The 27,999-nt window shown below is 50.3% G+C and overlaps 8 protein-coding genes across 8 annotated transcripts; 3 read left to right on the plus strand and 5 right to left on the minus strand.

Moving 5' to 3' along the window:
- Positions 1 to 1,172: 1,172 nt before the first annotated feature.
- BDR25DRAFT_261867 (uncharacterized protein) lies at positions 1,173 to 4,404 on the minus strand. The gene is made up of 3 exons (XM_033686727.1): positions 3,139 to 4,404; positions 1,870 to 3,086; positions 1,173 to 1,792 (listed from the first exon to the last, which is right to left on the minus strand). The coding sequence occupies exons 1-3, from the start codon at positions 4,256 to 4,258 to the stop codon at positions 1,181 to 1,183; spliced, it is 2,949 nt and encodes a 982-aa protein (XP_033547556.1). The 5' UTR covers positions 4,259 to 4,404; the 3' UTR covers positions 1,173 to 1,180.
- A 552-nt stretch (positions 4,405 to 4,956) lies between these two features.
- Positions 4,957 to 6,058, minus strand: BDR25DRAFT_225145 (glycoside hydrolase; the record flags this gene model as incomplete). The annotated part of the gene is made up of 2 exons (XM_033685168.1): positions 4,957 to 5,948; positions 6,010 to 6,058. Coding segments are annotated over 2 exons (1,041 nt in total), but the record flags the coding sequence as incomplete, so codon positions are not given.
- Positions 6,059 to 6,144: 86 nt separating this feature from the next.
- Positions 6,145 to 6,357, minus strand: BDR25DRAFT_225149 (uncharacterized protein; the record flags this gene model as incomplete). The annotated part of the gene is made up of 1 exon (XM_033685169.1): positions 6,145 to 6,357. One exon carries the CDS (start codon positions 6,355 to 6,357, stop codon positions 6,145 to 6,147), a length of 213 nt encoding a protein of 70 aa, XP_033547558.1.
- A 1,201-nt stretch (positions 6,358 to 7,558) lies between these two features.
- BDR25DRAFT_303731 (uncharacterized protein) lies at positions 7,559 to 8,444 on the plus strand. Its single transcript, XM_033690066.1, has one exon. It carries the CDS (start codon positions 7,924 to 7,926, stop codon positions 8,299 to 8,301), a length of 378 nt encoding a protein of 125 aa, XP_033547559.1. The 5' UTR covers positions 7,559 to 7,923; the 3' UTR covers positions 8,302 to 8,444.
- A 451-nt stretch (positions 8,445 to 8,895) lies between these two features.
- Positions 8,896 to 21,860, plus strand: BDR25DRAFT_261873 (uncharacterized protein). Its single transcript, XM_033686728.1, has 4 exons — positions 8,896 to 9,434; positions 9,484 to 17,029; positions 17,083 to 21,297; positions 21,353 to 21,860. Exons 1-4 carry the CDS (start codon positions 9,387 to 9,389, stop codon positions 21,445 to 21,447), a joined length of 11,904 nt encoding a protein of 3,967 aa, XP_033547560.1. The 5' UTR covers positions 8,896 to 9,386; the 3' UTR covers positions 21,448 to 21,860.
- A 1,080-nt stretch (positions 21,861 to 22,940) lies between these two features.
- On the minus strand, positions 22,941 to 23,255 carry BDR25DRAFT_161088 (Aldo/keto reductase; the record flags this gene model as incomplete). The annotated part of the gene is made up of 1 exon (XM_033684040.1): positions 22,941 to 23,255. A coding segment is annotated over one exon (315 nt), but the record flags the coding sequence as incomplete, so codon positions are not given.
- A 919-nt stretch (positions 23,256 to 24,174) lies between these two features.
- BDR25DRAFT_342983 (uncharacterized protein) lies at positions 24,175 to 25,106 on the plus strand. The gene is made up of 2 exons (XM_033693784.1): positions 24,175 to 24,606; positions 24,668 to 25,106. Exons 1-2 carry the CDS (start codon positions 24,212 to 24,214, stop codon positions 24,915 to 24,917), a joined length of 645 nt encoding a protein of 214 aa, XP_033547562.1. The 5' UTR covers positions 24,175 to 24,211; the 3' UTR covers positions 24,918 to 25,106.
- Positions 25,107 to 26,137: 1,031 nt separating this feature from the next.
- Positions 26,138 to 27,886, minus strand: BDR25DRAFT_342984 (uncharacterized protein). Its single transcript, XM_033693785.1, has 2 exons — positions 27,628 to 27,886; positions 26,138 to 27,563 (listed from the first exon to the last, which is right to left on the minus strand). The coding sequence occupies exons 1-2, from the start codon at positions 27,725 to 27,727 to the stop codon at positions 26,446 to 26,448; spliced, it is 1,218 nt and encodes a 405-aa protein (XP_033547563.1). The 5' UTR covers positions 27,728 to 27,886; the 3' UTR covers positions 26,138 to 26,445.
- Positions 27,887 to 27,999: the final 113 nt, after the last annotated feature.

Raw genomic sequence — 27,999 nt, forward strand, 5'->3', positions numbered from 1 at the left:
TGGGTAATGTGAAATGAGAGGGTAGTGGGGAAGAATATGACATCAGAAATTGGATCTGCAAAATGAAAAAGAACCAACACGATTCAATGCTCCCGGGCAGCAGGGGTCCGCCGAGACCACTTAAGGCGAAAAAAACTAAAGGCGGAGAAATGTTGAGAAATGTTGCTCAGTATCTCTGCATCATAGGTAGATGCGCTGTGATCTTAAAGGTCCTTGCGGATGATACACACCTGGTTGGCGAAGTTGTCATCCCAATTTCAACCTCCCCGATGTTAGGAAACTCTATATAAAGAAAGAGAAGCTGAAGGGAATGCTGAATTACCTTATGCTCGGTGGCACGAATGGTTGGTGTACACACTGATCTCACGCGTTGCTGTTCAATCTTTGGAGTATCCGCATGGCCTCTGCTGATTGTTCTCCAAAACAGAGCGAGACCGACGTGCCGCATCGCGATGCTCGGCTCAGCCCCTCATCATCACGATGCATCACAAAGACGCCAAGTTGAGAACGAGCAGCATCTCCGCCGGCGAGGCAGAATACCACAAGGTGGCATTCCTCCAGCTACAGCCTCGGCCCCCATGGTTGACAGTCGTGCTGCTTCGGCGATCACTTTGCACCTACCTGATGCTCAATATTATCTATTTCGCAACATAGAATCATACTACACAAGAGCACACAAATATAATTTGTAGTCTCAAGCCCCCACCTTTGCGAACTTGAATCCACAAAGCCCAAAACCTAGATCTTTCGAGATCATAGTCAATCAGATGCGGTGACCCATTCGTCCGCCTTGGTCGTCTTCTTGGGATATTTTGATGTACGGAGTACGTCATACCTTACAGAAGCGCTTCCTTCGTACATCGCAAGTATGTTGATGGCTGTGCTATCATTGGTCTTTTGACTCTACACCCTGCGGGAGGATGTTGGAGCACGCTGGGATGACGTCAGTTGAAGACCCTCAAAGAAGCATGTGAGTGCTACTCGCGGAGCTTATAGGCTGGCAGGGTAGTCGAAAAATTGACATTCACATGAGGCAACAACCCTCCATTTGAAGGCACGCCAGTAGGTGCAGGTGAAAGCTCAAAGCCTCTAGAGCTTGGCTACAAGCGTTTTTCAAGTGTCATGAATGCTCTATTAAAAAACAAAACATTAAGAGTTAACCATGGCTTCAGCGCAAGCTTCAGAGCATACTCCTCCTTTTTGCTAGCTTAGCATACTGTCTCGCCGTCCTTGAGCTCCTCTCTCCATCTTCGAGCTCAAATTCCCCTTCGACTACGCTAGCTGGCCTTAGCAATGCTTGGCTTTTCTTTCCCCGGAGGTTCAGACCCCGATCGCGCAATTTATCAACTCTGGAAGATATGGCACTCATAATAGAACTCGCGCCGCCGGGCTTAGCCGTAGGTTGAGTGCGTGTGACACCATGAGGATGCCTGTGTGCAACGGCGTGTTGACCAGGTTCCATGTACAAATGATCCCTTTCTTTGTTAACGAACCAATTCACGACATACTGTTTCCCTTCCGGCCCTCCTCCACAACTACCAGCTAGTAGGTGAGATGGTGGGGAGTTAACAGCGAGTGCGAAAAGATTCGGTGGTTCAGAGAAATCAGTGACGAGACCGCGGTGGAGCAAGAAATAGACGAGGACGAAGATGTTCATGAGGAAGACGAGGAGGAGGACGAGAAGGAAGCCTTTGGAGCCACTATCGACACCACCAGAGGCGTATTGCTGGGCTTTGATTGAGGCGTTGAAGTATTGAGTTGCGGGTTCCTCGAGGATTGTTACGGTGTAGTTCTAAGGCGGTGTTAGTTGAGGCATGGTTGGACGATGCAATTGGGTAGCGCGCAAGAGGGGGCGGCGTAATAACGTACCCAGAATTCTACGAAAGGCGTGTCCTGTGCGCTCATCAATAGCGTACAGCCTGACATGACCGCTAATGCTTCCGCAGGACTCGGAAGCGTGGGGTTCAGATCAAAATCCGCATCATCTCCTTTGCTATCTTCTTTCTTCTGTAAGATGAGCTGCGTTAAGAGTCGCGAATTGCTGGCATCCCCATCCATAATTCCTGTGTTTAGAGACATGCTGTTAGCCCAATCGAAACCGATGTCTCTCCAATCCGGCACATGTCGGACCTCCGTGGCATTAGTGAGACTTTTGATGTACATAAGCCCATCATTCTCGTCTTCACAATTTGCTTCCAGTGACCCGCCAGATCCAGAGGCGTTGTAAGTAGAGCTGCAATATGGCGATATTGAGACTTTGATTTGGCATAGAACAAATTGTCCAGTTAGGTTGGCTCCTGAGTCTTTGCCGCCTTGTCCTAGCAGGTATATCGAGTCTCGTCCGTATCTACCCGGGGTAGTGTGATTCATAATGGTATTGAACGGCCCAGGGAGCCTGGCAAACACGGGAGGGTAGTCTATCCCATTTTTGTCTTTCTTAGTCCACCCGAACAAGTCATCCACTATTGTTGCGTTCTTCGTTGTCGCATTGGCCTGGAGGGTTGTCCATGTTGTAATATTTACAAGCTCGTCGTTCCATTCATCGTAAACAATCGGCTTTAATTCGTCTCGATCCAAATTGGTGCAAAGAACATGCATAACAGGCGATGGTACAGATCCACGCAGCGAGTAGGCTCCTTCGGAATTGAGGTCATCTGGCTGTAGGATGTCATTTCTCGCATCGCGAGCGGCCTGGAAGAGGCCGGAGTGGGGGAAAGCGAGAGAAACGTTGTTGACGGCGCGCTTATAATGTTTTGAGACCTCTTTCGTGTCAATGACATTGATCCATTGAGGTATGACCGTCGTATTCTCGTGCATCAGAGCGAAGCCCGGTGGCCGCTTGGTCTGGTCCGAAGTACCGTTACCATTGTTCGAAGCGGTGTTCCAATAGGCTAGATAACGCTGGTAGTTATGATAGCCCTGTGCGGCATGTTCGATTTGCAAACATGTGCTACCCCCGTATTCACTGTCAGTGCGAATGGGCGTTTCGCATATTCGTTTGACATAGTTCGTGTTTGCAAACGAGGACCTGACTTTGCTTGCTAGAACCATGTTTTCCCACTTTCCGGCTTTAAGTTGGGGTTGGACTGGAAAATTAGTCAGCTCAAAGAAGAACTATAAATCATACAGTCTACTCACCGAGAGCACTTGCAGCTGGTGCGTACAAAGTAGCTAAGGCTGCACTAAGAAGGCTGAGGATACCCAAGACAGTGAACCCAGAATATCTCGCCGTTTCCCAATGCGTGATGAGAGTTCCAGGTTGCACGACCCATCGCCACATGGAAAGCTCAGAAAGAGTGACGCCCCTGCCCTGCTCTTTCATAAAAGCCCTCCTGCTCAGCACTTGACCGAGAAATGCCACAAACGACGTGACAAACGAGAGTTCGATGAGCTTCGCCATCACCGAGGTCAGCACGATGGCAGCTGCTGGGGTTAGAGAGCCATGAGTTGTGATTCTGCGGCCATAGCGCGGCCCCTTCCACGCCAAGCCAAGGAAAATTGCAGAGAAGATGGTAGAGAAGAGGCAAAGGATGATGACGGTGACTGAGAGCCAGGAGAAACGAGACTGGTAGAAGTCCTTCGCGGTCGGACATTCGACCGTAGGGTGGAAGTCATTCTCATAGGCGGACCTTAAGGAGGGAGCTCCCTTGCGTAGCCTTTCCGTGTCTGGAGAATGCAGGTATTGCTGATAATCGCCGCCGTCCTGTGGACTGAACCTTTCCCGTCTCAGGTCTGGCGTGCTGCCTGCAGAATCCTTGGGAAAGCCTCCAAACAGCGGGTCACCTGTGTTTGGGGGGCTGCCGATGCTGCCGATGCTGCTGATGCTCGGGCTTTGTATGGGACTCTTCGCGCCAACGGGGACCCTGGGGATGGTCTGTATCGAGACCCTCCTGCCTTGCGCGGAAGCACCAGCGGGAGCAGAAGTCGCGATGCCAAGACCACTCACACGTGCCCTCGCCCTAGGCTTAAACGTGTGCTCGATACTGTCCTCGCCATCCTCACCATCCTCTCCATTCTCCTCGTGCAGCGTGTGCGACGGACTCCGCTCAAGCCCCGAGGGATCGCTGTGCAGCCTCGTGTAACCGGGGCGCGACTTGGGCGGGCTCGTCGGTGTACGAGCCTGTGAAGTTGGAGTGAAGCCTAGCGGCAGCGAGTGCGAAGTAAAGTCGAGCGGCGGCAATGTGCGCGCGCTGGCAGTCGTGTTCGGCGGGATAGAGACGTCTGAGGACCTGCTGATGAGTGGTCGTCGGTCGGCCATCGTCCATTACCCCACTTCGACGCCTGAGGTTTCAGCCTTCTGGGGAATCTATCTCGTATCGCGAACTGATTCGACGCTGCAACAGCGCAATGGCTGTCGTTGTTTGGCCGGGAGAAGACTTGGGGGTTTGGTGGGGCACGGAAAGAGAAGATCTCACTCGCGGCTGGGTCACATTCACTTGTCAAATGCTACACAAGGGAAGGCTCTCGATCTTGTCTGAGACTCTGCGATCTGTTCGTGGCCAGCCGGGCTGGGGCGCATAAGCTGAAAGCTGCCGCTTCTGTGGCGCACGCCTCGCTCTGGCCCCTTCACTCATCTGGCTTCGGCTCTCCATAACTGGCGTCCATCGCCATCATTATGGTTAGACAAAGAGTGGTGAGATGAGACGACTCGGGGCGGCTTTCTGCAGCCTTGTCGAAAGGTGTAGAGGGTGGGGATCTTTGAGATATGCGGGCCGGGCCTCAGCCACTAAGTCGCTGTCTGTTACCGTCTTCCATTATCAAACACTAGTGTCAGAAGCGAGCGACTGGAAGCTGATCAAAAGGGCGTACTAAACACTCTTATTCATCCGTATAGCTTTGAGCCTTTATGGAACGTATCATAGGAGAAGCACCCGTTCTTGTTAAAACAAATCCATTATTAGAGGCATATATACAGATCAGTACGTGCAGGAGCCATTTCAGAGATCCTATTCTGGCCTATCCAATAGCCTTAACATGATTAGTAACTAGACACGTCCAGTCGCTGCTCCCATAGTAGATAGTATAGCCGTCGTTTGAAGTCTGCGATCCTGTTGATTTGAGGGTGTCTCCTAACTGCCAGAAGAGATCTCCTGCCATTCCACTGTCCTTGGCTGCCAGGCTCGTCGCCTGCCACTCCTTCTCAACCGAGCAGTGGTCATTCTGATTTGGAACACCATACTCCTCGAACAAGCAGGGCTTCTTCAGCTGTTGACAGATCTTTGCATGGGCTGTAGTCCAGTTGTTGCCAAAAGCGTTCGACACACTCCAGCTAGTAGGGTAAAGATGGAATGTTCCGAACGAGATGTTGGCGACAGCGAGGTTGGCTGCCCAGTCAATGCCTTCCGAGAACTGGTAAGGGTAGCTGCCGTCCCCGGCAAGGCCAAATCCCTCGTCACCGGCAGTGATCATATGGTCCGAGTCAAGAGAGCGGATGTAGTCCGACGTCTTTTGAATCCAGGTTGTAAGGATAGCGGTTGCGCATCCTTTGCAACGTGGCTCGTTGGCTAACTCCCAGGCAAATACAGCAGGCGAGGTCCGGTAGCGGGATATTACGGCCTTGATGTAGTTTTGGTATATGTTTTGGCATTTGGCTGCCTGATACCACTGCTCATTGCTGCTCACACCGCAAGCAGAGAAGTAGGCAGCCATACCGCCATAGTCTGTCCAATTGTTGACAAAGTTGATTATCAGTTTAATGCCATATTTCTCGGCAGTCTTAACTACGTAGTCCAGACGCTGCAGGCCGTATGTCCCAGTGTTGATGGTTGCGGAGGACCCGGAGAAAGATTGGAAGTAAACTGTGCCTGCACCTGGGATAGTAGTGACATCGTTGAAACCCCAAATTCTTAGGATTTTGAGACCGGAAGTTTGAAGATGGGACATGATGGTGTCCACGTCGTTGTTGTTGGTTAAAAAGGCAATCCAGTAGCTGTTAGTCCCCGCATAGTCTATAAAGAGGGCATTGGTTAGATAGGGGAGAAGCTAATGTTGTACAAGTCGGTAGCTGACATTTTGTAACTCCGTCAATGTTAAATTTTGTGCCATTGGCCTTTGAGATTATGCCTGAGGCAACGGATGTCGGTGCCGGTTCTGCGGAAGAGGCAACTCTTGTCTTTAGAGTTGTGCTAGCTTGTTTTGAAATAGTTAGCGGTAGTTAATTCTATGTGAAGAGAGTGAGATTTTACCTGGTGCAGCACTGCTTGGTATGCATTGGGAATACCATTCATTACTGATTTGGCAGGTATATCCATTAACGCATGAAGTTTCCCCTGTCCAGCCATTTCCTCCACACTGCCCCCATGCAAGCTGCTGGGCTGCAACGGCAGTGATAATAGAAGTTAAAGAAATCAACTGCATCGTGGAGAGTAAAATTTTGGGTATGCGAGATCCGGACCGTTGGACGACAGACTATTTTATAGCAATATTTAAAATGAACATGAGATGTTCTGACCAAAAGCTATGCGGGAGAAGATCTTCCGCGCCAAATTGAAATAGGTTTCTCCGGAAGATGATTGTCTTCAAAGACAACAGGGTTAGATAGAGGCTAAGAAACTGAGCCGTTTGGGCATCGCTAGCGGTGAAATGTGGAGGTTCTAGAGAGGCACCCTAGACATAAGCATACAAGAATTCGTGAACCTGGGAATTATGGTGCGTTTATTCTAGGTAGTGTTCTGGGCTGGCTTCGGTGTATTTGCCTCTAGTGCTAATGGTAGTGTACCTGCAAGTACTGTGGAAGTCAAAGCCGGGCCTGGGTGTTGAGAGGCGTAAATATTTACGCATGAAACCGCTGTTGGTTCCGTGGACAACGTCTGGAGGACAGAGATGGCTAAACGAGTGAGAGATGGGTTTGCTTACTGGGAATACTCTATCAGCAGCATATGACTATTACTGCATCCAATTTCGAGCGGATGTTTAACTCTCGATCGAGGTGGCGGGCGAATTGGCCTCTCAGGTAGCAGCAGAACGCTCTGCTAACGGCGGGAAAGTTGCCTCCGTGTTGAAATAGGAAATAGGAAAGGAAGGGTTTCGGGAGAGGATACACATCGTACAATATACTTAAACAACGTATGCTAGGCATAAGACGCATGTGGCTAGAATATGGCCTTCAGAACGAGGTAAATTGAGAAATGTTCCACCTGTGAGCCGAGAGGGGAGAGTCGAGGGCGAGGAGCACTAGAGGATTTGATGGTTACCTTATTATGCACTTCGAGAACTTTATCGATAAACATCCGACAACCTCGGCATACTATCCACTGCTGGGCTCTCTTCGACGTTCCATTGTGCACCAACAGTGAGGCCTTTCGGCAAGACCGGCGACTTCTGCTACTTCGATGTTACTTCTGCCTCCTATATTTGAAGGCCTGAAGGTGACGAACAGGCCGTGATGATGCTAGACACCTGATTTCGTAACCTGTTCAGACGTTGAAATCCAGCAATAAGAGAGATTAAAAAGACAATGTGGAAGAGACTGGATTTGTCCTCAAGTTCCGACCCCGCGGCTCGGCTCATATGTCAGAAAAACGAGACACCTTCTCCACTGTCATACTATTGATGTAGCCACCCTTCCTTGAACACGTGTCTGGGATCCTTGATGACTGCAGAGAATAACAGCATCCCTACTGGGTGTCTTCATGTTTGATATTCGCCGCTCTTTTGGGCTAGTCACATCATTTGCTCTCCCATCCTTCGCACCCTTTTGTGTCAAATCCGGCTTAACGCGGCGCCCTCCGCAAAAAGCTTATCTGGATCTGAATCCAGCACTAGGGCTATTTCTGCATGCAAGACGTAAAGGTGGTGGCTGATCTCTCGTGGACAGCTTTTCCACGACATCTCCCAAACTCAGATACCTACTTACCACTCCCACCTCGAAGCATAGGACGACGTACCCCAGCATTCACAATAGAATAGCCGACACGTTACAGCATGTCTACAGATTCTGAATCGGCACGCCGGACGGCAGAGGCCCGCGCTGCAGTGACTGCCTCACTTGCGTCTGTCGGTGGCTCGGTCGACGCTGAAATGAGGACACGGGCCGCGGATCTCCACTCGAACTCAGAGGCCATAGCCAAGCAAGAGAAGGAGCTCACGAAGCAGACGGCTGCCTTGGCCAAGCAAAGCGCCCAGTGGCAGAAGCTGGCTGACACGAGTACGAAGAAACTCAACGAGATCGGGGACATCCAGAACTGGGCCGAGATGATCGAGCGAGATCTTCTGGTGCTGGAGGAGACACTGCGGCTGGTCGAAGGAAAGGCTGCACCTGATTCTGCTAGTGGCACGGGAGGCTGGGCTGGAGATTTTTGAATGGCTTTAGCGCGACGACAGGCTGTCTTGTTTAAGATCGTATTACCTCGCTATGATTGCATCTAACAGCCCTACTTTACAACGCTAATATTAGCGCCGTGCGTTTCTTTAATGTTCGGTATCTGATAATTCGCATCTGCCTCAACGGTCGAATGGATCATACGTGTCACTCCCAAGGGCGTATTAAGCTCGGTGATGTGAGGGGTGGATGGGAATGTGAAGTGGCATGTTTGCCTCTTCTGTAGACTGCGTAGGAGAGTTCGAGATGTCCTGCGGAATGCGTGTGCTGAAAAACCGAATACAGCTGAGCTAATGAATTAATCTGCATCCGCACGCACCCTTACAGTGAATATCATGAGCAAGGCATAACTTGTTTTGAGGTAGCGGTGCCTTTCCCATTTCCGATGGATTCTATATGCCCGTGAATTAAGAGTGTGGTCCTCACCGCAAAGGGTGCAGACAAGCCGTGCTCGTGGGGACTCAAAAGCTCGGACCCTCTCGTGACTGAAGTTGTACGGATTAGCCCTGTCGGTTCGATCGTCGTCGATAAATGGGAAAATACGCGGAAACTGCCATTTTCAAGCTCCATCTACCAACACCACCACCCTCTCCCAACACTCTCCCCCAACACCCACCTCTTCCCTTCTGTCCACACTGCACGAGGCCGTCAACTAGCGTCTTTGGCCACCAACGCCCCGCCAAAGTCCTGTCGCTGCTTTGCTCTTGGAGATCCACGCCTGCACCGTGGTTTCCCGCGAGCAAGCTCCCACCCGCGCCTTCCTACTCCCCCTCCTCAACACCTGCCGCTTTCTTCCCCTCATACGCGCCGACTTTCTCTTACCTCTGAGCGGCAGCTTCACACCAACTGTGCTCACCAGACGGAGCCGCCAGCTCCTTCTCTGGTCTTCTTGTTTCCCTCTGCAAGCTCCTCAGCCTTCACATCTAGCAGGCATTGCCCCCCCCCCTCCCGGTTGCCATCACCACCCATTTCTGGCGTCGCCTTGGACGCTCGCCCGTGCTCCTCGGGCCAACAGATAAGGCATTGCATGTGAGGCCGGCCCGCCTTCCGCGCCCCTCGCTTCGCCATGCCCAAGATCAAGAAGCAGGCCACTTCTCGACATGAGTCGACTCTGGTAAGAAGCTACCGTCATGTGAGAAGGGCGACGTACTGACCTCGCGCAGTCACCTATGATAGCCGACTTTGTCAAGGCCACGGCCTCAATACCGCTCTTCCAGCTGCCCGCCCACCTGGCCTCGTTCCCGAAGCAGTGGCCCTTTCCCCGCGGCGACACGTATCATTGGATCCCCGTGCTGAACCGCTTTGATCGCATCCTAGAACTGTTCAGCCAAGAGTATGGCCTGGTAGATGGACCGCAAACACAGCCCTTTCAGCGGCGCCTGCTGCTCAAAGGCGACGCAGAGGACGGCCAGGCGACAGCAGAACAAGCCGCGACTGATGCCATTCTGGATAAGCTGCACATGCCGCACGATGCCGACCGCGACCTGATCGAGCAAGTCCTCAACTTCACGCGCGTGCTCCTGGAGAACTGCGGCAATCGGAGCCTCTATTCTAGCAGCGGCCACTTGGACAAGCTCCTCAACACAACCTCAGTTTCACTCCTGAAGACAACGCTTCGGCTGAGTCTTCGTCTTGCCCAGAGATATCACGCCGCGCGCATGCGTCTCGCTCCGACGGCTATGCATCCCACGCTTTTAGCAGGTCACTACAACTTTAATCTGGACAAGGTTCAGAAGCTGGCTGCCCCCTTTGCTAAAGGCCCCCAGACTGCAACACCCGCACTTGCCACGCCATCTCACAAGGGCAAAGAAAAGGCATTCGGCGATCGCCGGACTGACTCGGACAAGATGAATTCCGCGGATCTGGTTGCGCTCGTTTCGATGCCCGACGCTGTAGTGAAGCATGAGTTTGGTGGAGTTCTAATCTCTTACTATGAGTCCTCGTCTACTACTAGAGAAGGTAGCAGCAAGTCTGGACCGACGAACGATGTCCCTGCTACGCCAACACCGGTCCGACGAACCTCACACATTCGTCCCACCCAGGTGCCTCGCCAACCGCAGACCCCGCCAGCCATCGATTCTCCACTTTCTCCATTCCATGAGTCCGAGAAGAGCCATCGCTCAGGCCCCAAGACGTTTGAGCTTTCCATAGACACAGTGTCCAAGACCAACGTGCACGAGCTGTTAAAGCAAGGTCTCGCCGAGCTCCCCGAGAGTGTGCACTATGAGTTGCTTCACAAGCTCCGAATTATTCAATCTCTTGATGCAGGCCAGGCTGGCCGGGAGGATGCACTTGCCATCCGGCTGTTGGCTATTGCGAACATGGGCTATGTGCATGGAGAGAAGGACTTCTACCAGAAATTAGGTCAACAAGATTCGGATGAGCCCCGTCGTTTGCAGCTAGCGTATCAGTTGTCCGAACTCGTTCATCCGCCGGGGAACGGGGAAATGGGCGTGTCCAAGGAACTCCAAGCGTTCGCCCTCAATGCGCTAGAGGCTTTGGCAAAACACAAGACTAAGGCCCCCGACGTTTGCTCGGCCCTCAATGTCAATGTCAATCACGGCGTTTTGTTTTACGTTGTCCGAAAGGCCGTGGCTGAACTCGGCAAGGAAGAAGAGCCAAGCGACACTCTGGAAGACGACGAGTGGCGAGATGCGCTGTTCTCTCTTCTCAATACCCTCCCGACAGCCCAGCCACGAACGGGTGAAGGCATGGTTTCCGCTGGACTCCTAGAGATCTTGGTTGACGTGCTGAAGTTTCGAACTACTAAAGCAGAACGAAATCAGCCAAAGGTCCTTAATTTCTTCGACACCTTTGTTCACAACCTGCGTGATGCCTTTCAAGCATTGGTCAATGCCGGTGGACTTACGACTATTGCTGAGCTAACATCCTACGAGGTCGATACATCTAAGAAATTGGCTGAAGAGGGGAGGGGAATACCGGCCGAGTACAAAACCCAGCTCACGGATTATCAGATCCCATTCCACCACCAGCAAACGCTCCGGTGGCTTTTCAAATTTGTGAACCACATGATGTCCCATACCGGCGCCAACTTTGATCGCTTGATGCGGAACCTGATTGAATCTGCACAATTGCTTAGCGGTCTACGCACTGTGCTCTCTAGCTCGTCCATATTTGGATCAACGGTGTGGAGCATGGCTGTTAACATCCTGACAAGTTTCATACATAATGAACCAACAAGTTATGCAGTCATCGCCGAAGCTGGTTTGAGCAGAGCTTTCCTTGAGACTGTCACGCAGCAACCAATTCTGGAGCTTTCCGTAGAGCCCCAACCCAACGAGGATAATAACGAAGCGGAACCACCAGCGAATCCCTCCTCAAATCATCAGCCCCAATTGCGGAACATTTCTCAGCCTTACCCGCCTCGTGATAGGCCCTTAGCCGAAGGCATCTTGCCCGTAGCTGAAGCTATCTCGACCCTACCTCCTGCTTTTGGAGCTATCTGCCTCGCCGAAGCGGGCATGAAGCTCTTCAAATCATCTTCAGCGCTTCAGAGCTTCTTCGAGATATTCGAGAGCGCCGCTCACATCAAAGCCCTCGATGTGGATCCCGACATGCCGACCTTAATCGGGAACTCTTTTGACGAACTAGTTCGTCACCATCCACAACTGAAGACCGAAGTACTCGCATCTTTAAGTGAGATGATTGCACGTGTGGTTCAACTGTGTTCTGCAAAAGCCGAAAAAGATGGTGTCGGCACTAAGCTCTGGATCGAGGACGTGAATGGGCGAATACTTGTATCAGGTGGACGCCAAGCACTTCTTGGCCCAGGCGGCCCAATCCATGAGGAGCTATCCGCAGTCTCGGACAATCGTGATGATATCGAAATGCAAGATGCCGACGCTAGTGAACCCCTCAACGCGTTGAATGAAGAGGTTACCATCAATCAGGTCGTCGAGACAGAGGATAGCACATCTGGACCGACAACGAGCCAATACATCAGCGTTGTATGTCGCTTTCTCGGAGGATTTTTCTCTAACCATCAATTATGTTCGTCATACATTGAATCGGATGGGGTGGAGTCTATCCTCGACTTTGCAACGCTTCCTTGCCTGCCCTATAAGTTCAACGAGCCACACTCTACGAGCGAGGAAGTTGGTCGGGTCATTCAAGTGCTTGTGGATCAGAAACCTCACATTACTGTACCAGCGATACTTAAACGGTCTCAGCGCGCTTTGGATCGACTTGAACCTCTGATGCGACACACTGGAAAGGAAGCCTTCTTTGCGCCTTTTACTTCCCTCACACCTCCTAGCAGTTTGACTTCTCTTGAACGCCAGGAAGTCTTGAGCCATGGAACCGAATTCGCGAAGTCACTTGTTACCGTGCACACCCTTTGCAATGCCTTGACCATAACATTCCAGGCCCAAATCTTCAACCACCGCTCGACGCACAATGTCTTTAGTACAATCAATCTGGCAGATATGTATGCTCGTGTCGTGGACAGCCTCGGGCGACTTCACCGGAGCTGCGTCTGGGAGGAGATCCTTTTGCAAAAGAATATGCCGACTGAATGGGAAAAGGATACCCGCATTAAAAGCTCAGGCTTCGGGACTGACGAAGCAGATGATGTTTTACGGATTGGGAATATAGATGAGACGCCTGAAGAGTTAGTTGAGGGTTCTAGTAGCGACGGTGCCGCATCAACCTCTAACGGGGCAGACGCGGCTGTCACTCAGAATGGCTCTCGTCAGAGCCAAGACAGCGTGCGATTTAGGAATACCCAAACGTTGCGATACCTTCTTAGCAAGGTGCCTACAGGAATCGCGCCCTTCTTTCAGTCACTTGGAAAGCTCCTTTTGTTTCGACGAAGTCTTGACACCTACCAGAGACAATGCGCCGTTATTGTTTCCGACCAGCTAGGCAAAGCCGCCATTGATCAGCTGCAGTTTGAAGGCCCATTGAATTCCAAGTCGCCGGAAGACAAATATGCGTATTGGATTGTCATCCTGTCCTCTGTTTCTCAGTTGATGATAGATAACGGTTTGGAGCGAGGATATTCTCAAGCATTGACACTAATTCTAAATTCTTTCAAGAACCTTGGTGGCTTAAAAGTTCTCGCGGACATCCTTGACACATTTTATGACGCCGCTATATATATTGTCAAACAGCAAGGAAATGAGATGAAGGGAGATACACAGCGGGTCCTCAATCTTTCATTGGGGGGAATCAAGATTATATTGGCATTTTACGGACAGATTACAAGCACTAAGCTTGTCAATGAAGCCCCTCAGACCACTTCAATGCAATCGCGACCGGAACGCGATCTGGATCGACCGGATTTCTTCCTCGCAGCGCCGTTCCTCGTCGAGATGAGATACGCAGTCATCAAACCAGTAGAGAAGATATGGAACTCTGAGCTCATCGATAAAGCCACCACATCGATTGTGAAGACTTCTATAAGTATTCTCAAGACCGTGCTGGATGGCGATACTGAGAATGGAGCGTACAAGAGTGCGGATAAGATTCCAAAACGTAGCAAGCCCAGAATCAAGCCGTGGGAGCCGCGTAGTGAAGACCATTTACAACGTCTTAAAGAAGGAGGCTATGAAGAGAGTCTTGCTCTGGAAGCCCTGTATCGGTGCTGCGACAATTACACGACAGCGCGGGAGTACTGCCAGAACCAAACGCGTCACGCTCGAGCCTCGCGGAACCCTCTTCCGACTTACGAAGTGGAGCGCCGAAGCCTACCTAACACTACCCCAAGCAGGGCAGAAGTCATTGTTCCCGAGACTGTAGATAATGCCAGTGTTTCCACTGGCAACGATGCCGACGACAGTGAAGATCCAGAAGCTCCCGACTCACATTCAGTCGAGATGGAAGATGTCGACGAGCACCAGGACGGCGAGGAAGGGAGTTCAAAGACTCCAGTACCAGACATCCAAGTTCCAGGGCCAGCGGACACATTGTGGAATGGACCAGCCTATCTCACAAGAATGAACGTTGGAAATAGCTCCGACTATGTTGCCGTTGATGCCCTGGACGAAGAGCGAGCAAATCTTCGGAAAACACTTATAGATCGCTCTTTGGATATTCTCAATTCCCATGATGATGTTACCTTTGAGTTAGCCGATTTAATTTCTGCTGCAGTAGCTAAGGCCCCTGAACCGGCAGCCATGCGTACGGAGATTGGTTCAACTCTTGTTCAATCGCTTATCTCCCTACAAACTGGGGACGACTTCCGAGAAAATGGTAAGAAGATTGCTGCGTCTGCTCACTTACTGGCACTTGTCATCCAGGACAAAGAATTTTATAATTCGATTGTAGATGAGCTAAAAGAGAGCTTTGCGGTTCTTCTTGAATTCATCAAGATATTCCCCGACCAGTCACAAGAGGAATGCTCGCCCTGGATTGGGTCTGTGCTTCTAATTGTTGAACGCCTTCTAGCTGAAGACCAACTTCCCTGTCAAATTCAATGGACACCGCCCACAGCCGAAGATCACGAAGAGACAACGGTAGAACAGCTACCAGATCCCATTGTCTCCATGGATGAAAAGAATCAGATGTTTGATGCCATTCTTGAGATCCTCCCACGCATTGGAAAGGACGAGTCCCTTGCTCTGTCGATTATACGCGTCCTCGTGATGCTTACACGCTCTCGGACGATGGGCCTCCGATTGTCGGAGAAGCGTAATATCCAACGACTTTTCCTAATGATCAAACAACTTGCTGGCATCACAAATGAAGGGCTTCGAAGTGCATTCATGCTTGTTTTACGCCATATTATCGAAGACGATATCATAATCCGTCAGATCATGCGAAGCGAGATACAGACAATGTTCGAATCGCGGGATCGGAGACAGACTGACACGACTGGATACACGAGGCAAATGTATTATCTGGCCCTCCGCGCCCCAGAGATTTTCGTGGAAATCACCAATGAGAAGTTGCAGCTTGCACGCTTTGATCCAAACCAGCGACCTCAAACTCTTGTCTTAAAAAAGGAAGAACCTCCTATCCAACATGCTGAGGCTTCTGGTCCTGAAGGCTCGTCTAACGCTAAATCCGAGGAACATGGCACTCCAAAGGCTTCGGATGAGCCAAAGAATGGCCCCTTCATTGAGAGGACTAAGACCTCCGATCTCAAATTGCCGGTTGTTGAAAATCCGGACGGAGTGATTCACTACCTCCTTTGCGAACTATTGGCTTACAAAGAAGTCGACGATAAGGTTGATGTTTCAAAGGATATGGAGAAAACTAACGAGGCACAGGAGTCCTCTCAGCCCGCTTCTGGACCTCCCTCTGGATCTCCCGGTTCCAGCACAGAACAGAGCAAGCCCGAAAAGATTGCATTCAAAGCCGATGCGCATCCGATTTACATCTACCGTTGCTTCATCCTCAAGTGTCTAGCAGAACTACTTCAGAGTTACAATCGTACAAAGATCGAGTTCATCAACTTTTCAAGGAAGGCAGACCCGCACACCATGACACCATCCAAACCTCGATCTGGTGTTCTCAACTACCTCCTCAACGCGCTAGTTCCGGTGGGTACTTTAAACCACGAAGGCGACTTAGTTTTGAAAAAGAAGGTGGCAACCTCGAATTGTGCGATCGATGTTATCGTGTCGCTATGTGCCAAGACTGGGGAGAATGGTTTTCCGAAACTGGGCTTAGGCTCCTCCCCCTACATTGAAACCGAGCCCGACCTCCTATTCGTGCGAAAATTCGTTCTGGAACATGCTTTGAAGGCATTCAGAGATGCGAGTGCCTCCGACGAACCTTTGGACATGAAGTACTCTCGCCTCTTGAATATTGCAGACATCTTCTCAAAAATGGTCTCCCAACGTTCCGATGGGACCATGCTTAGCCAGAATGCTGAACTCACGCCTGCTCTAAAGCAAATGGCGAAGATCATGTACGAGAAGAACTTTATCACCATCCTAAACGCAGCTATTGCGGATATTGACCTCAACTTCCCCAATGCAAAACGCGCGGTGAAGTATATTCTCAAGCCTCTCAAATGGCTCTGTGCTGTTGCTGTGGATCTCAGCACGCAGTACGATACATCTTCGACTCCCGAAACCACGGACGAATATGAGATATCCACAGCGTCTGATGATGATCTGGTCGGCCCCACCCGTGAAGAAACTCCAGATCTCTTCCGTAACTCTACTCTAGGCATGTATGAGCCACCGCACGAGTCTGAATCTGAAACATCAGAGGACGAAGAGGACGACGAAATGTACGACGATCAATATGCCGACGAAATGGAGTACGATGAGGAGATGGGCGACGAGGATGTTATTTCTGACGAAGATGAGGAGATGGGCGACATGGGTCCCATTGAAGGTCTTCCAGGAGACGGCGGTATCAACGTGGAGGTTATGTTAGACGATGGGGAGGACATTATATCTGATGAAGAGGACGGCACTGAGGAAGATGACGAGGATGACGAGGATGAGGGTGATGAAGATGAGGACGACATGAATGACATGGAGGGAATCGAAGATATGGAAGAAATAACAGGGGATGATGAAAACGCTAGCCTCGTAGATGGCGGCGAGGATGATTGGAGTGACGATAACGGCGAAGATTACGTTGGTACTGCTGAGGTAGATGGAGGGGACCTTGGCTCTCCCCATGGTGGCCTCGGCCACTTCATCCCTCCTCCGGAGGTCCTTGAGCAGATAGCTGGTGATATGGGTGTTGACCCAGATGAGTATTTGGAAGACGAGATGCCAGACGAAGGTGTGTGCTCGAGTAACTACGCACGATTGTAATTGTTTACTGACGCTTGTTAGATGAGGAAGATGACGAAGATGACTACGACGAGGAAGACATTGTCTACAACCCAGGTCTTGAAGATGACGATGGCATGCCTGATTTGGGCTGGGGCTGGGACGATCCAGCACCAGTTCGCCATACCCACCGGCTTAACCCATGGATGTTCCCTGGAGGACCCAACGATCGTATTCTTGTTCCGGCATATCGATCGCACAGACCTGGTGCTGGTCCTAGAACAACAGATGACGGAGTAAACCCACTTCTCCAGCGAACAGGCCGTTCATCTGGCCGAGTAATCGCGGATGCCGCGCTCCCTGGTCTCCGCAATGAGGGTATGAGTGACTGGGTACACGCCATTGATGGCCGTGGTCCACGAGTCTTTCCAGCAGACGGACCCGTGTCTTTCATCAGCAACTTACTGAGCGCAATGAGCCAGGGTGCGCCGTCACTTCAGTCACGTGACGGCACATTTAGACTTTCCTTTAACAACGTTCCAATTGGCTTACCCCCACCCTTCGACCCGGGCTTCCGTCGGGAGATGCAACGTGCTAGAGAACAGCAACTTGCCCGCTCTGGTCGTGAGGACCCTCAATCAGCTGTCGCGTTTGCAAAGGCTTTCACTGCTCAGCGGTGGCAAGAGGAAGCCAGGGTTCTCTATGGTGCTGGAGCCATTGAGAAGAGCCAGCGTGTAATTAATTCTATCCTCAAGCTTATGGTTCCTCCCGCAATTGAAGCAGCTAAGAAGCGACAAGCGGAGAAGGAGGCTGAGAATGCGCGTAAAATAAAGGAAGAACAAGAGCGGAAAGAGCAGAAGGAGCGTGAAGAACGGGAAACGAAAGAGCGCGAAGAGCGGGAGCGGCTGGAACGTGAAGTTGCCGAGGCTGAAGCCCTAGTGGCCGAGGGAAGTGCGAGTGGTGAGCCCACAGAAGAGTCAACGTCTATGCCGCAAGACCAGGTAATGGAAGGCGTAGAAGCTCAACCCGCTGCTGAATCAAGCGCAGAGGCAGGCCCTTCTGAGCCAGTGCAGCGTATCACGACGAATATTCGAGGTCGCGAGGTCGACATTACTGGCTTGGGGATTGATTTGGAGTTCTTGGAAGCTTTGCCAGAGGATCTGCGGGAAGAAGTCTTGATGCAGCAGATTCAAGAGCAACGTGCCCAGCAAAATCAAACTGGGCAGCAACAGTCTGACATCGACCAAGACTTCCTCAACGCATTACCTCCAGAGATTCGACAGGAGTTAGTCCAGCAAGAACAAGCGGACCGCCGGCGCCGTGAACGTGAAGAAGCACGCCGCCGGAGCCAGACAAATGGCCCGGCTCGTGGTGAAGATATGGATCCTGCTAGTTTCTTCGCGTCTTTGGACCCAGGTCTACGTCAAGCTGTCCTCATGGAACAGGATGAGGATGTTTTGGCTCAGCTGCCCCCCGAAATCTCAGCAGAAGCTCGAGCATATGGGGGAGACCGTCGTCTAAATCAGTTCAGCGATTTCCTTCCTGGAACCTTCCGTCGGGGAGGAGAGCGGCGCAACCAGCAAGACGATCAGGTTCAAAAGAAGAAGGCTCGCCCATGTGTACAAATGTTGGATAAAGCTGGAGTTGCTACCCTACTTCGGCTTATGTTCATTCCTCAGACTGGTAGTGCCAAAGCTAGCCTCAGCCATATTTTGAGGAATGTCTGTGAGAACCGACAGAATCGCGCCGAAGTTATCAGCATTCTACTCTCGATTTTACAAGACGGCAGTGCCGATGTCAACGCGGTCGAACGTAGCTTTGCGCAGCTCTCCCTTCGGGCGAAACAACCTCAGCAGGGTGCTGACAAGACACCAAAGATCAATACCCGCAAACATGGGACTTTTTCAATCAACTCAGAGGTGTCACCTTTGATGGTAGTTCAGCAATGCCTTCAAACCCTGTGGCAGCTTACAGATAAGAACCCTCCGGTCTGGTCATTCTTCCTAACCGAGCATGAGACCGCTGTGGGTTTCAAGAGCCGGAGCAGTCGCAAAGGAAAGGCGAGAGAGACGAAAGCCACGAGATATCCCCTCAACGCGCTCCTTGGCCTGTTGGATAGGAAGCTGATTATCGAGAGCTCCACTATCATGGAACAGCTCACGACACTTCTGCGAGTTATCACTGGCCCTCTGCAAGTAATCAAAAAAGAAAAGGAGAAAGCCGCAGAAGAAGCTAAAAAGAAAGAGGCAGCTGCCATATCTGGAGAGGGCCAGTCAATTGAAGCGCCCACTCCTTCAGGCGAACAACCTGAACCCCGGCCCGAGGGTTCTCAGCAAGGTGGGGACGCTGAAATGGTCACCGAGTCAGAACCAATCATACAGGAACCACAACAGGGCGAGGGCGATGGTAGCTCAGCTAAACTGGATGAGAAGACAAAGAAGCATCGATCATTTATACCACCGGAGGTTCCTGAGAACAATCTTGGACTTGTGGCAAAGATTCTAGCCGCTCGTGAATGTAACAGCAAGGTGTTCCAGGAGACTCTATCAGTTATCAGCAACCTCTCTCCGATTCCAGGGGCCAAGGAGATATTCGGCAGAGAACTTTTAGGGATTGCTCAAGATCTTGCGCAGTCCACCTTGAAGGATCTCGCAAATCTTACAGTCCAGGTCACGAAATCGGAGTCGCCAACAGATGTGCAGGGCGTGGCTCTATCCAAATTTTCTCCAGCGAGTTCTGACCAGACGAAACTCCTCCGGGCTCTCACTGCGCTTGATTACCTCTTTGACCCAAGTCGCGAGAATAAAGACAGACCTAAGGTTGACGGTGCTGAAGCTCTTGAGCCCTCGCAAAAGGAGGACATTCTCCTTACTCTGTACGAGAACTCGACCTTCGGACCACTATGGAACAAGCTGAGCGAGTGTCTGACCCTCATACGCCAGCGGGGCAACATGCTAAACATTGCCACCATTCTGCTTCCACTTATTGAAGCGCTGATGGTTGTGTGCAAGAATACTACTTTGAAAGATGCCCCGCACGGCAAAATTCTCACCCCTGAACTTGTGCATTTGAGTCCGCCTCCGGAGTTACGCATGGAAAACTTGTTTTTCACGTTTACTGAGGAACACCGTAAGATTCTCAATGATCTCGTTCGTCAGAATCCGAAACTCATGAGTGGGACTTTCTCATTGTTGGTCAAGAATTCTAAGGTACTCGAATTTGACAACAAGCGCAATTACTTTAATCGGCGTCTCCATACACGCACCAACGAGCGAGAGCGACATCCCCATCCCCCATTGCAGCTCGCGGTTCGCCGAGACCAAGTGTTCCTAGATTCATTCAAGTCCCTGTACTTTAAGACCGCTGACGAAATGAAGTACGGAAAGCTCAGCATTCGGTTCCATGGCGAAGAAGGTGTGGATGCAGGAGGTGTCACTCGGGAATGGTTTCAAGTAATTGCACGGCAGATGTTCAACCCAGACTACGCCTTATTCGTACCTGTGGCAGCAGATCGAACTACTTTCCACCCAAATCGGCTGAGTTCCATCAATCCGGAACATCTAATGTTCTTCAAGTTCATTGGTCGAATTATCGGCAAAGCACTCTACGAAGGTCGCGTTCTCGACTGCCACTTTAGTAGGGCAGTCTACAAGCGCATCCTTGGTAGACCGATCAACCTTAAAGATATGGAGTCACTAGATCTCGAGTATTACAAATCTCTCCAGTGGATGCTTGAAAACAGTATCGAGGGTGTGATGAGCGAGACGTTCTCTGTAGACGTTGAGGCTTTTGGCGAAGTTCAGACTGTGGACCTCGTAGAGAATGGTCGGGAAGTCCCTCTCACGAACGAAAATAAGCATGAGTATGCTCGCCTCGTTACGGAACATCGCTTGACGGGATCTGTGCAAGAACAACTGGAAAACTTCCTCAAGGGCTTCCACGACATCGTTCCCGCCGAACTTATCGCGATCTTCAGCGAACAAGAGCTTGAGCTTTTAATCTCAGGTCTGCCGGATGTCAACGTTGACGACTGGAAGAACAACACTGAGTATCACAATTATACGGCTGCATCTCCACAAATCCAGTGGTTCTGGCGTGCTGTCCGATCGTTCGACAAAGAGGAGCGCGCTAAATTGCTCCAATTCGTTACGGGCACCAGCAAGGTCCCTCTCAACGGATTCAAGGAGCTGGAGGGCATGAACGGCTTCTCGAGGTTCAATATTCATCGTGACTATGGCAGCAAAGAACGTCTGCCTTCTTCACATACTTGCTTCAACCGTAAGTTTTTACTTCTAGATATCACCTTTGGATCTACATACTGACTTCATCACAGAACTAGATCTTCCGGAATACGATACCTACGAAGATCTTCGCAAACAATTGTACACTGCCATGACAGCTGGAGGCGAGTACTTCGGCTTTGCCTAAATGCTTTTCTACCGAGAGTGAAAACAGGTTAGAGTTGGCGATGATGGGAGGAAGTTGCAGATTGCGCATACGGGGAGATTCAAAGGCGTCTCGTTCTAGGAGTGGACTATATTGCATTGCAGGCGTCTTTGGAAGGGTACGAGCAACGGGGATATCATTCATGCTCTGCACTTGGAGGATGAGATATCCGGGTCGAGGTTCTACCCAGTCTAGTTGTACGAGCATAAAATGGCGATGGATAGGATGAGTACGGAAGCATAGCGTGGCTTATTTGATGATGAAAGCGAACAGGGAGGATTGGGTGACTACTAGGTTCTGTGGTTTATGGACGATGGCTAGGAGTGCAGGCCTGGATTCATCTGAAGTGGACCTTTGGTGCAGTAGGGGTGTGTATGATTGTTCTTCTCTCTTTGATAGGTAGATAGTTAGAAAGGGCTTCTTGCCTCACTGGTTTGTGCTATAGGCGTCGTGATGTGGATCTGACTTCGCGTCGACAGGATGCGAGTTTGCTCAATTGTATTCTAACAGACAACATCACAATCCCATTAATTCTACACAGCGAGGGCGGCACAAATTGAGCATGTTCGCGCTTAATAGATAGTTTACTTAAGTAGAAAGCCATTAACCTATCCCACCTCTTCCCAGAATTAACGCTCCTGTTAGGCTGGAGCTTCTAATCCAAAACACTACTGAGACTTCCGTAATTGTATTAAATGTCTGCAACCTGTCCAAGTGATTTCGTCGGAGCCTAGGACTAGCCCATGTAGGAAAGATTCATGGCTGTTCCAAATGGATGCAGTATACAGATATCTAGGTAGGTTTAGCGTCTCCCAGCCCAATGGTCAGGTGGACACGCGTCCTAATCAATGCCAAGCGTCATTTCACGTGTCGAGCCGTGTCGCGCCAAGTGTGAGAAGGGATCTCAACAAGGTGAACATACAGCCCTACCGCTTCTCATCTCTTTCACCACCACCTTCCGAGCGCTTTCCATCCCAGATTTTTGGGAAACCAGCACTGCTGCTCTCCCCTAGTCCGTTGATCTTGTCGCGACTTGAAGTACACCGTGTCCCCGCTCCACCATTCCTCCTGTACAGCTGAAGTAGCGGCGGAAGTAGCGTTACGGCTGCCTGCCCCCGAAGCCAGCATGCCCAGCAACGTGTTACATAATTCTTTGGAAGATGGTGAGGCTGAATACGATGCCTAGCCATAATGAGAGTCAGACTCTGAAGATGATGGGCGATGTGACTTGAATAACAATACCGATTGACCATAGCAAAACCGAGTCACTCAGTCTGACAACTAAATATGCGCCCTTCCGGGGTCTTAAGGAAAGCTTTCGAAGTGTGTACGAAGACTGGCATGTCCCTGTGAGGCTTATACTGAGCGCACAAGCTATCTGAGACTTCTCTAGGAGGGACGACAATTTGAGATCGCCCAATCTCGGCCCCCACAGGGTTGGTAGGGATTGAGGGAGTGGAAAGGGTCATATATTGATAACTCAACAATACGATTCCAACCTTCACACCATGCTTCTTCGCAACTTCATTCACAGCCTCATCGTTGAACATCGGCGACCCCGTGCTTCCGAACGGACTATATGCAGTAACATGTATGCCCTTCTCCTTACAGAAATCGACAACTTCCTGTTGCGGGAGATATGGATGGTTCTCAATCTGGTTCACTGCGGATACGATGGTAGCTTGTGCAAGGAGCTTCTCGCGGTATTTTACAGAGTAGTTTGCTACTCCTCCGATGGTTTTGACTTTGGGAGATGGAGATTGGGTTAGTTTTTCGAGGTTCTTCAAGGTTTAGATGTGCGTGGTGCTATGGTCGATGTTACGAGAGCCGTCAGGGAGTTTGGGGAAGAGGGGTGATTTCCTAGTTCGTGGTTAATATACTCTTATATCATTCTTATATTCAAGGAGAAGGAATTCATCATAGAGAAGATTGTACAACGGCAACTCATTATGGTCTAAGTATTCCATCCCACATTCTGCGCGCGTCTTAGATATATTCGTTTTAAATGGGACAAAGATAAGCTGAGCATTCTGGAAGCCACAACTTCAACACACGTCAGTAGAGTTGGCACAAGGGAGAATACGGTTTCGCCCTCAACTTTATGAGAATGCTCAAAGGTTACAATTTAAATCGAGGGTCCAGACGCTGTCATCGTACACCAAACGGCGACATAATCGTTGAAGATAGCGGCCACGGCAAGCTATATCCCCACAACCTCCACCTCCCCAATAGCAACGCGTCTAGCAAACCATTCACGGGGAAAAGAGCCAACCAGTTAGGGTCATCTTGCATTTCTCAAATGCACGTATGAGCCTGAAACATCTTGAAAGAATCCCGTCAACTCCCTTCTCGATACAGTCGAAGAGGGTAAGTATCTGATTGGGGGAATTTTGGCCTGATTGTAATAGTGTACATAAAGGGGAGTCGTACCTGTTGGTCAGAGGTCTCTCTCGTTCGCTGCGCCGGCGTCGCATTCAGAAACCTTGGTCTACAGGCGGAGTGTTTTCTGAAATTTTCGAGGAATATAGAAGAGACTTTCTTTAGAATACCTTCCCAGCGCCTCTGATTTGCCTCAGAAAAGTTAAGGACAATGCCGGTAATCTCTATCCGGGGACTCCCCCTTCAGGTTTAGTGCAGCCCCCGCTGCACGTGCACATTGTTTGCTCATTCCCACTTTAACTTTCGCTCGCCTCAACCACCCTCCCACCACACACTTCTTCGAGTCTTCTTCCCATCGCTAGAAGCCATGGCGAGCGTCAATTCCCCTCAGTCTGAACCTCAGCTTGGCCCACAGCCAGATATGAGGCTTCTAACAGAAGGACTTGAGCAAGCCACGTCGGGACTCCAGCAAGCCACCACGGGACTCCAGCAAGCTGGCACCGAGTTGGCAAATTTTGCCAACCTTCCTCCTATTGCTCAGACCATTGCAATCATACAGCAGATGCAACAGATCCAGCAACAGATGCAACAAAATCATCAACAAATCCAGCAGCAGATCCAGCAACAGATGCAACAAAACCATCAACAAATCCAGCAGCAGATCCAGCAACAGATGCAACAAAACCATCAACAAATCCAGCAGCAGATCCAGCAACAGATCCAGCAACTCCGCACTGATATCACAACAAGTCAGCAGGCAGCGTAAGTGAACACTATTTAGACGTCCTGCAAGCATATTTACTAACTAGTTACGCCTACTCAGCGAATACAACTCTATTGCCCGCCTTCAAAACTCTGGTATTAGAAGACCCGACGCCCCTCTTACCGCACTACGTGAATATACGACAAACGCCGACGTCGAAGGTTTTCCTGCCACACCGGCTCAGCTTTCAAATATGTCAGGTCCCGCGCTAGATCGTGTGTTAACAGTACTAAACCTGCCTACCAACGGCACGTCTGCGGATAAGAAGCAGCGGCTGAGATTCTACGTTGGGTTGGCAGATGCACGTTAGCAATAAGGAAGATGCTAGCATACTAGAATGGATGGTTAGAACGGAATGAATATTGCTTCAGTTGCAGCTTGCAAGGGTTCTTTAGCTACACTTGCTAAGGGTCTCTAACTATACCTGCTCAACCTAACATACGGTTAACGTAATACGGCGACAAAGCCATAAACTTTTTGTACTATTGCTAGAGTTACTGACACTAGAGTTTCTGCTCGCGCGGCGCTTATTCAAAAATGGTTAGAGGTTACTAAAGCTCACTTGCAAGTATTCTCATCGCTGTTGCTGAAGGTATTAACCTAGACCTGCTATTAAGAGTAGCTTAAATGATGACAACAAGCTTTAAGAAAGTAATTCCATGGCTTAAATATCAGTCTAGATCTTGCCACATTAACAAAATAATAATTTAATCAAGTGCAATTACGTATTAGGTTATTAAATTTAGGAATTTAGGATAATGAATGAAGACAGCATAAAGAGCTAGACAAGAAAAGATGATGGTATTGTATGGGTTGGACGTGGCATTTTAAGCGCAAGTGTCTAAAAGCGGCGACGGAAAACCCCCCAAAAAGGAGTCAAACGTCCCCAGACATAGAGTTATTATGGACACGCCCGTTCCGAATTGTCTTGTCTGGCATGCTGCCTGCTGTGACACTTGAGCACCCACTTAGTACTATGCGTGTTAGGAATCATTACCGCCGCTAGGGCTACCAATATTAAGCGAGAAGGTTGCTGTACCAAAGTCCTGGGATCTTTCCGTGCCTGAGTGTCGTGAGTGTGCTAGGATAGGGCGCTTACCCGAGTTTAGGGAACCCAACATTACCACATGTTTTGTTGTGGTTGTGGCAAGGCTCTGAATTATTCGTCTTCATATTCTGCCAAGTATCGCCCCTAATAAGCGGATTTTATCATAGAAACATCATCCGCCTTACTGTAGGAGGTGCCCACAAAGACTTTACCGCAATGTTCGGGGCCTTCATGATAAGTCCCGGTTTGGCTAGTTTACTCTCCAATATCTCGCAGACGTAGAGCATTATCGCCATTTGGCGATTTTTACTCCTTCATTTCTGACACAGACCCCACAAGAGAATATGGTTCCCGTTATGTTCAGTAAAATTGCCAAAGCAGGGCAGACGAACATGCACGTGACTTCTCCTTTCAACTCTAATGCTGCAAGGAGTAGACGAAGGGATGGATATCGTAGATCTTATTTAATATACATTACTATACCGATATACTACTCATCTATGCCATACAAACAGGCCATTACACCTTGTCTCCAACACGTGCCTGGAAATCCCTTCTTGTTCTTCTGACATCTCCCATCAGGAGCGAACTAACCATATTTTGGCCGAAGCATTCTAAATGCCGTCCCATATCCATATCATATCCGTATCATATCCATAAACTCCTAGGTATATCTACTATATCCAGATTTGTAAACCTAACGCCAAGCCCCTACACATTACAATCGTATCGTCAAATCGTAGAATACAAAAAGTATATCGCACATGTTCATGCGATAACTACCCGCTATTTACATCATCAACATGGCAGGGACGGCAAAAGCCAACCACCAAACCTTCTCCCTAACCCGCATCTTTTCCCCGGCTGCTGGTCCACTGGCGCTCGGTGCTAGTGGGGCGCCTGTGGGTTGGTTGGCTGTGGAGGACGTCGCGAAGGTGGCTAGTGTAGTTTGTGAGGCTGTGGAAGTGGTGCGGGCGCTAGAGCCAGCAACTGTTACGCTGGAGACTTCTATGGTAGTGGCGGAGGACGTGTGCGGTGGTGTAGCGGTCAAAGACGATTCGCTAGTGGGGGGTGTGGAGGTCGAAGAGGCGAGAGACGAGGGTGGAGCTTCTGATTGGATGGAAGAGGGCTCGGCCCTGATAGTGCTAGAGGCTTCTGGTGGAATGGAGACGGATGTGGTCACTGGGATAATCGTTGTTGGCGCTGAAGGCGCGGATACTTCGCTGGAGGGATATGGGAGGATGGATGTTGGGATTGGAACCGAGGGTGCCGGAACCGATGTGGGATTTTCGGGAGTAGAAGATGGTCCAGGGGACGAAGAGGGTACCAATGGTGAAGAACTGGCCGGTGGCGGAACAATGATGGTTACAGTTTTGGTAGCCGAGCGAATGGTCGAAGGTAGAGGAATAGCCACGGTCTCCGAGGTCGAAGGAATCGGATACGTTGCTGTTGCTGAGCTCGCTGGGGGAGGAACTACCACAGTTCCTGAAGCCGAAGGGATGGGATAGGAGATCGGGACTGAGCTGGCAGGAGGAACGATAACAGTCTTCGACCCATCAGGGACGGAATAGGACACCGGAAGCGAGGATGCAGCAGGGACAGATGATGGTGCTGCAGGAGGCGTGTAGACAGGAATCGTAACAACAAGAGAGCTTGCCGGATATCCTAATGAACTCGGTGGGGGATTTGGTGCCACGTAACTTGCCGAATAGGCCGAAGAAGCCGGATTCTGGACACTTGAAGATCCATATCCAAGGCCAGAGGATTTCGGAGGCGGACTCGGGATTGGGGTTTCCGTGGAACAAGGCTGCTCGACTGAGGCAGACGATAGCGAAGGGCCAGCTGTCAGCGGTGCGGAGAGGGAGCTTTGGCTTGGCCAGTATGGGAGTGTGATGGATGTTACGGATGCTATGGATGTTAATCAGCTTCAATAATTACTCGAGAAGCTATGCAGCTAGGAATGAAAACTTACTGTTCACAGTAATGGGGATCACGGGCCCGTTAGTATATCCCTGACCCAAGACACCCACCGCCATCGCGGCCAGTATCCAGTTTCTTGAAAGAGGCGACATGATGTGCTCCGCTAAACCTTTTCACAGATTACTTTATTCAACAATATTCTTCTTGAATGGGACACAATGAGGGAGCGACCGTCTTCCAGAATGCTAGTGTGTAGCCAAGGGTTCAGCGATCACTATCCAGGATATAATGAACGAACGAGGTTGAAGAGTGGAAGATATATCGGAATGCAAGAAGTCCTTTATGATAAGATGCAAAAACTAGGGGGTTGTCCAAAAGTCGCGAGGTTGAGGTTCACGTGGCTGGGCAAACGAAACCACCCCAG

This window comes from Lindgomyces ingoldianus, assembly GCF_010093535.1.
Source record: "Lindgomyces ingoldianus strain ATCC 200398 unplaced genomic scaffold BDR25scaffold_16, whole genome shotgun sequence".
Lineage (NCBI taxonomy): Eukaryota > Fungi > Ascomycota > Dothideomycetes > Pleosporales > Lindgomycetaceae > Lindgomyces > Lindgomyces ingoldianus.

Excerpts from the sequence above, each read along its gene's own strand:
- BDR25DRAFT_261867 (XM_033686727.1), bottom strand. The coding sequence starts at position 4,258 with ATGGCCGACCGACGACCACTCATCAGCAGGTCCTCAGACGTCTCTATC. Across the intron at positions 3,087-3,138 it reads ACCAGCTGCAAGTGCTCTCG|TCCAACCCCAACTTAAAGCC; the intron begins GTGAGTAGACTG and ends CTAATTTTCCAG. Across the intron at positions 1,793-1,869 it reads CGCCTTTCGTAGAATTCTGG|AACTACACCGTAACAATCCT; the intron begins GTACGTTATTAC and ends ACACCGCCTTAG.
- BDR25DRAFT_303731 (XM_033690066.1), top strand. The coding sequence starts at position 7,924 with ATGTCTACAGATTCTGAATCGGCACGCCGGACGGCAGAGGCCCGCGCT.
- BDR25DRAFT_261873 (XM_033686728.1), top strand. The coding sequence starts at position 9,387 with ATGCCCAAGATCAAGAAGCAGGCCACTTCTCGACATGAGTCGACTCTG. Across the intron at positions 9,435-9,483 it reads CTCGACATGAGTCGACTCTG|TCACCTATGATAGCCGACTT; the intron begins GTAAGAAGCTAC and ends GACCTCGCGCAG. Across the intron at positions 21,298-21,352 it reads TTCACATACTTGCTTCAACC|AACTAGATCTTCCGGAATAC; the intron begins GTAAGTTTTTAC and ends ACTTCATCACAG.
- BDR25DRAFT_342983 (XM_033693784.1), top strand. The coding sequence starts at position 24,212 with ATGGCGAGCGTCAATTCCCCTCAGTCTGAACCTCAGCTTGGCCCACAG. Across the intron at positions 24,607-24,667 it reads ACAACAAGTCAGCAGGCAGC|CGAATACAACTCTATTGCCC; the intron begins GTAAGTGAACAC and ends ACGCCTACTCAG.
- BDR25DRAFT_342984 (XM_033693785.1), bottom strand. The coding sequence starts at position 27,727 with ATGTCGCCTCTTTCAAGAAACTGGATACTGGCCGCGATGGCGGTGGGT. Across the intron at positions 27,564-27,627 it reads GATCCCCATTACTGTGAACA|CATCCGTAACATCCATCACA; the intron begins GTAAGTTTTCAT and ends TAACATCCATAG.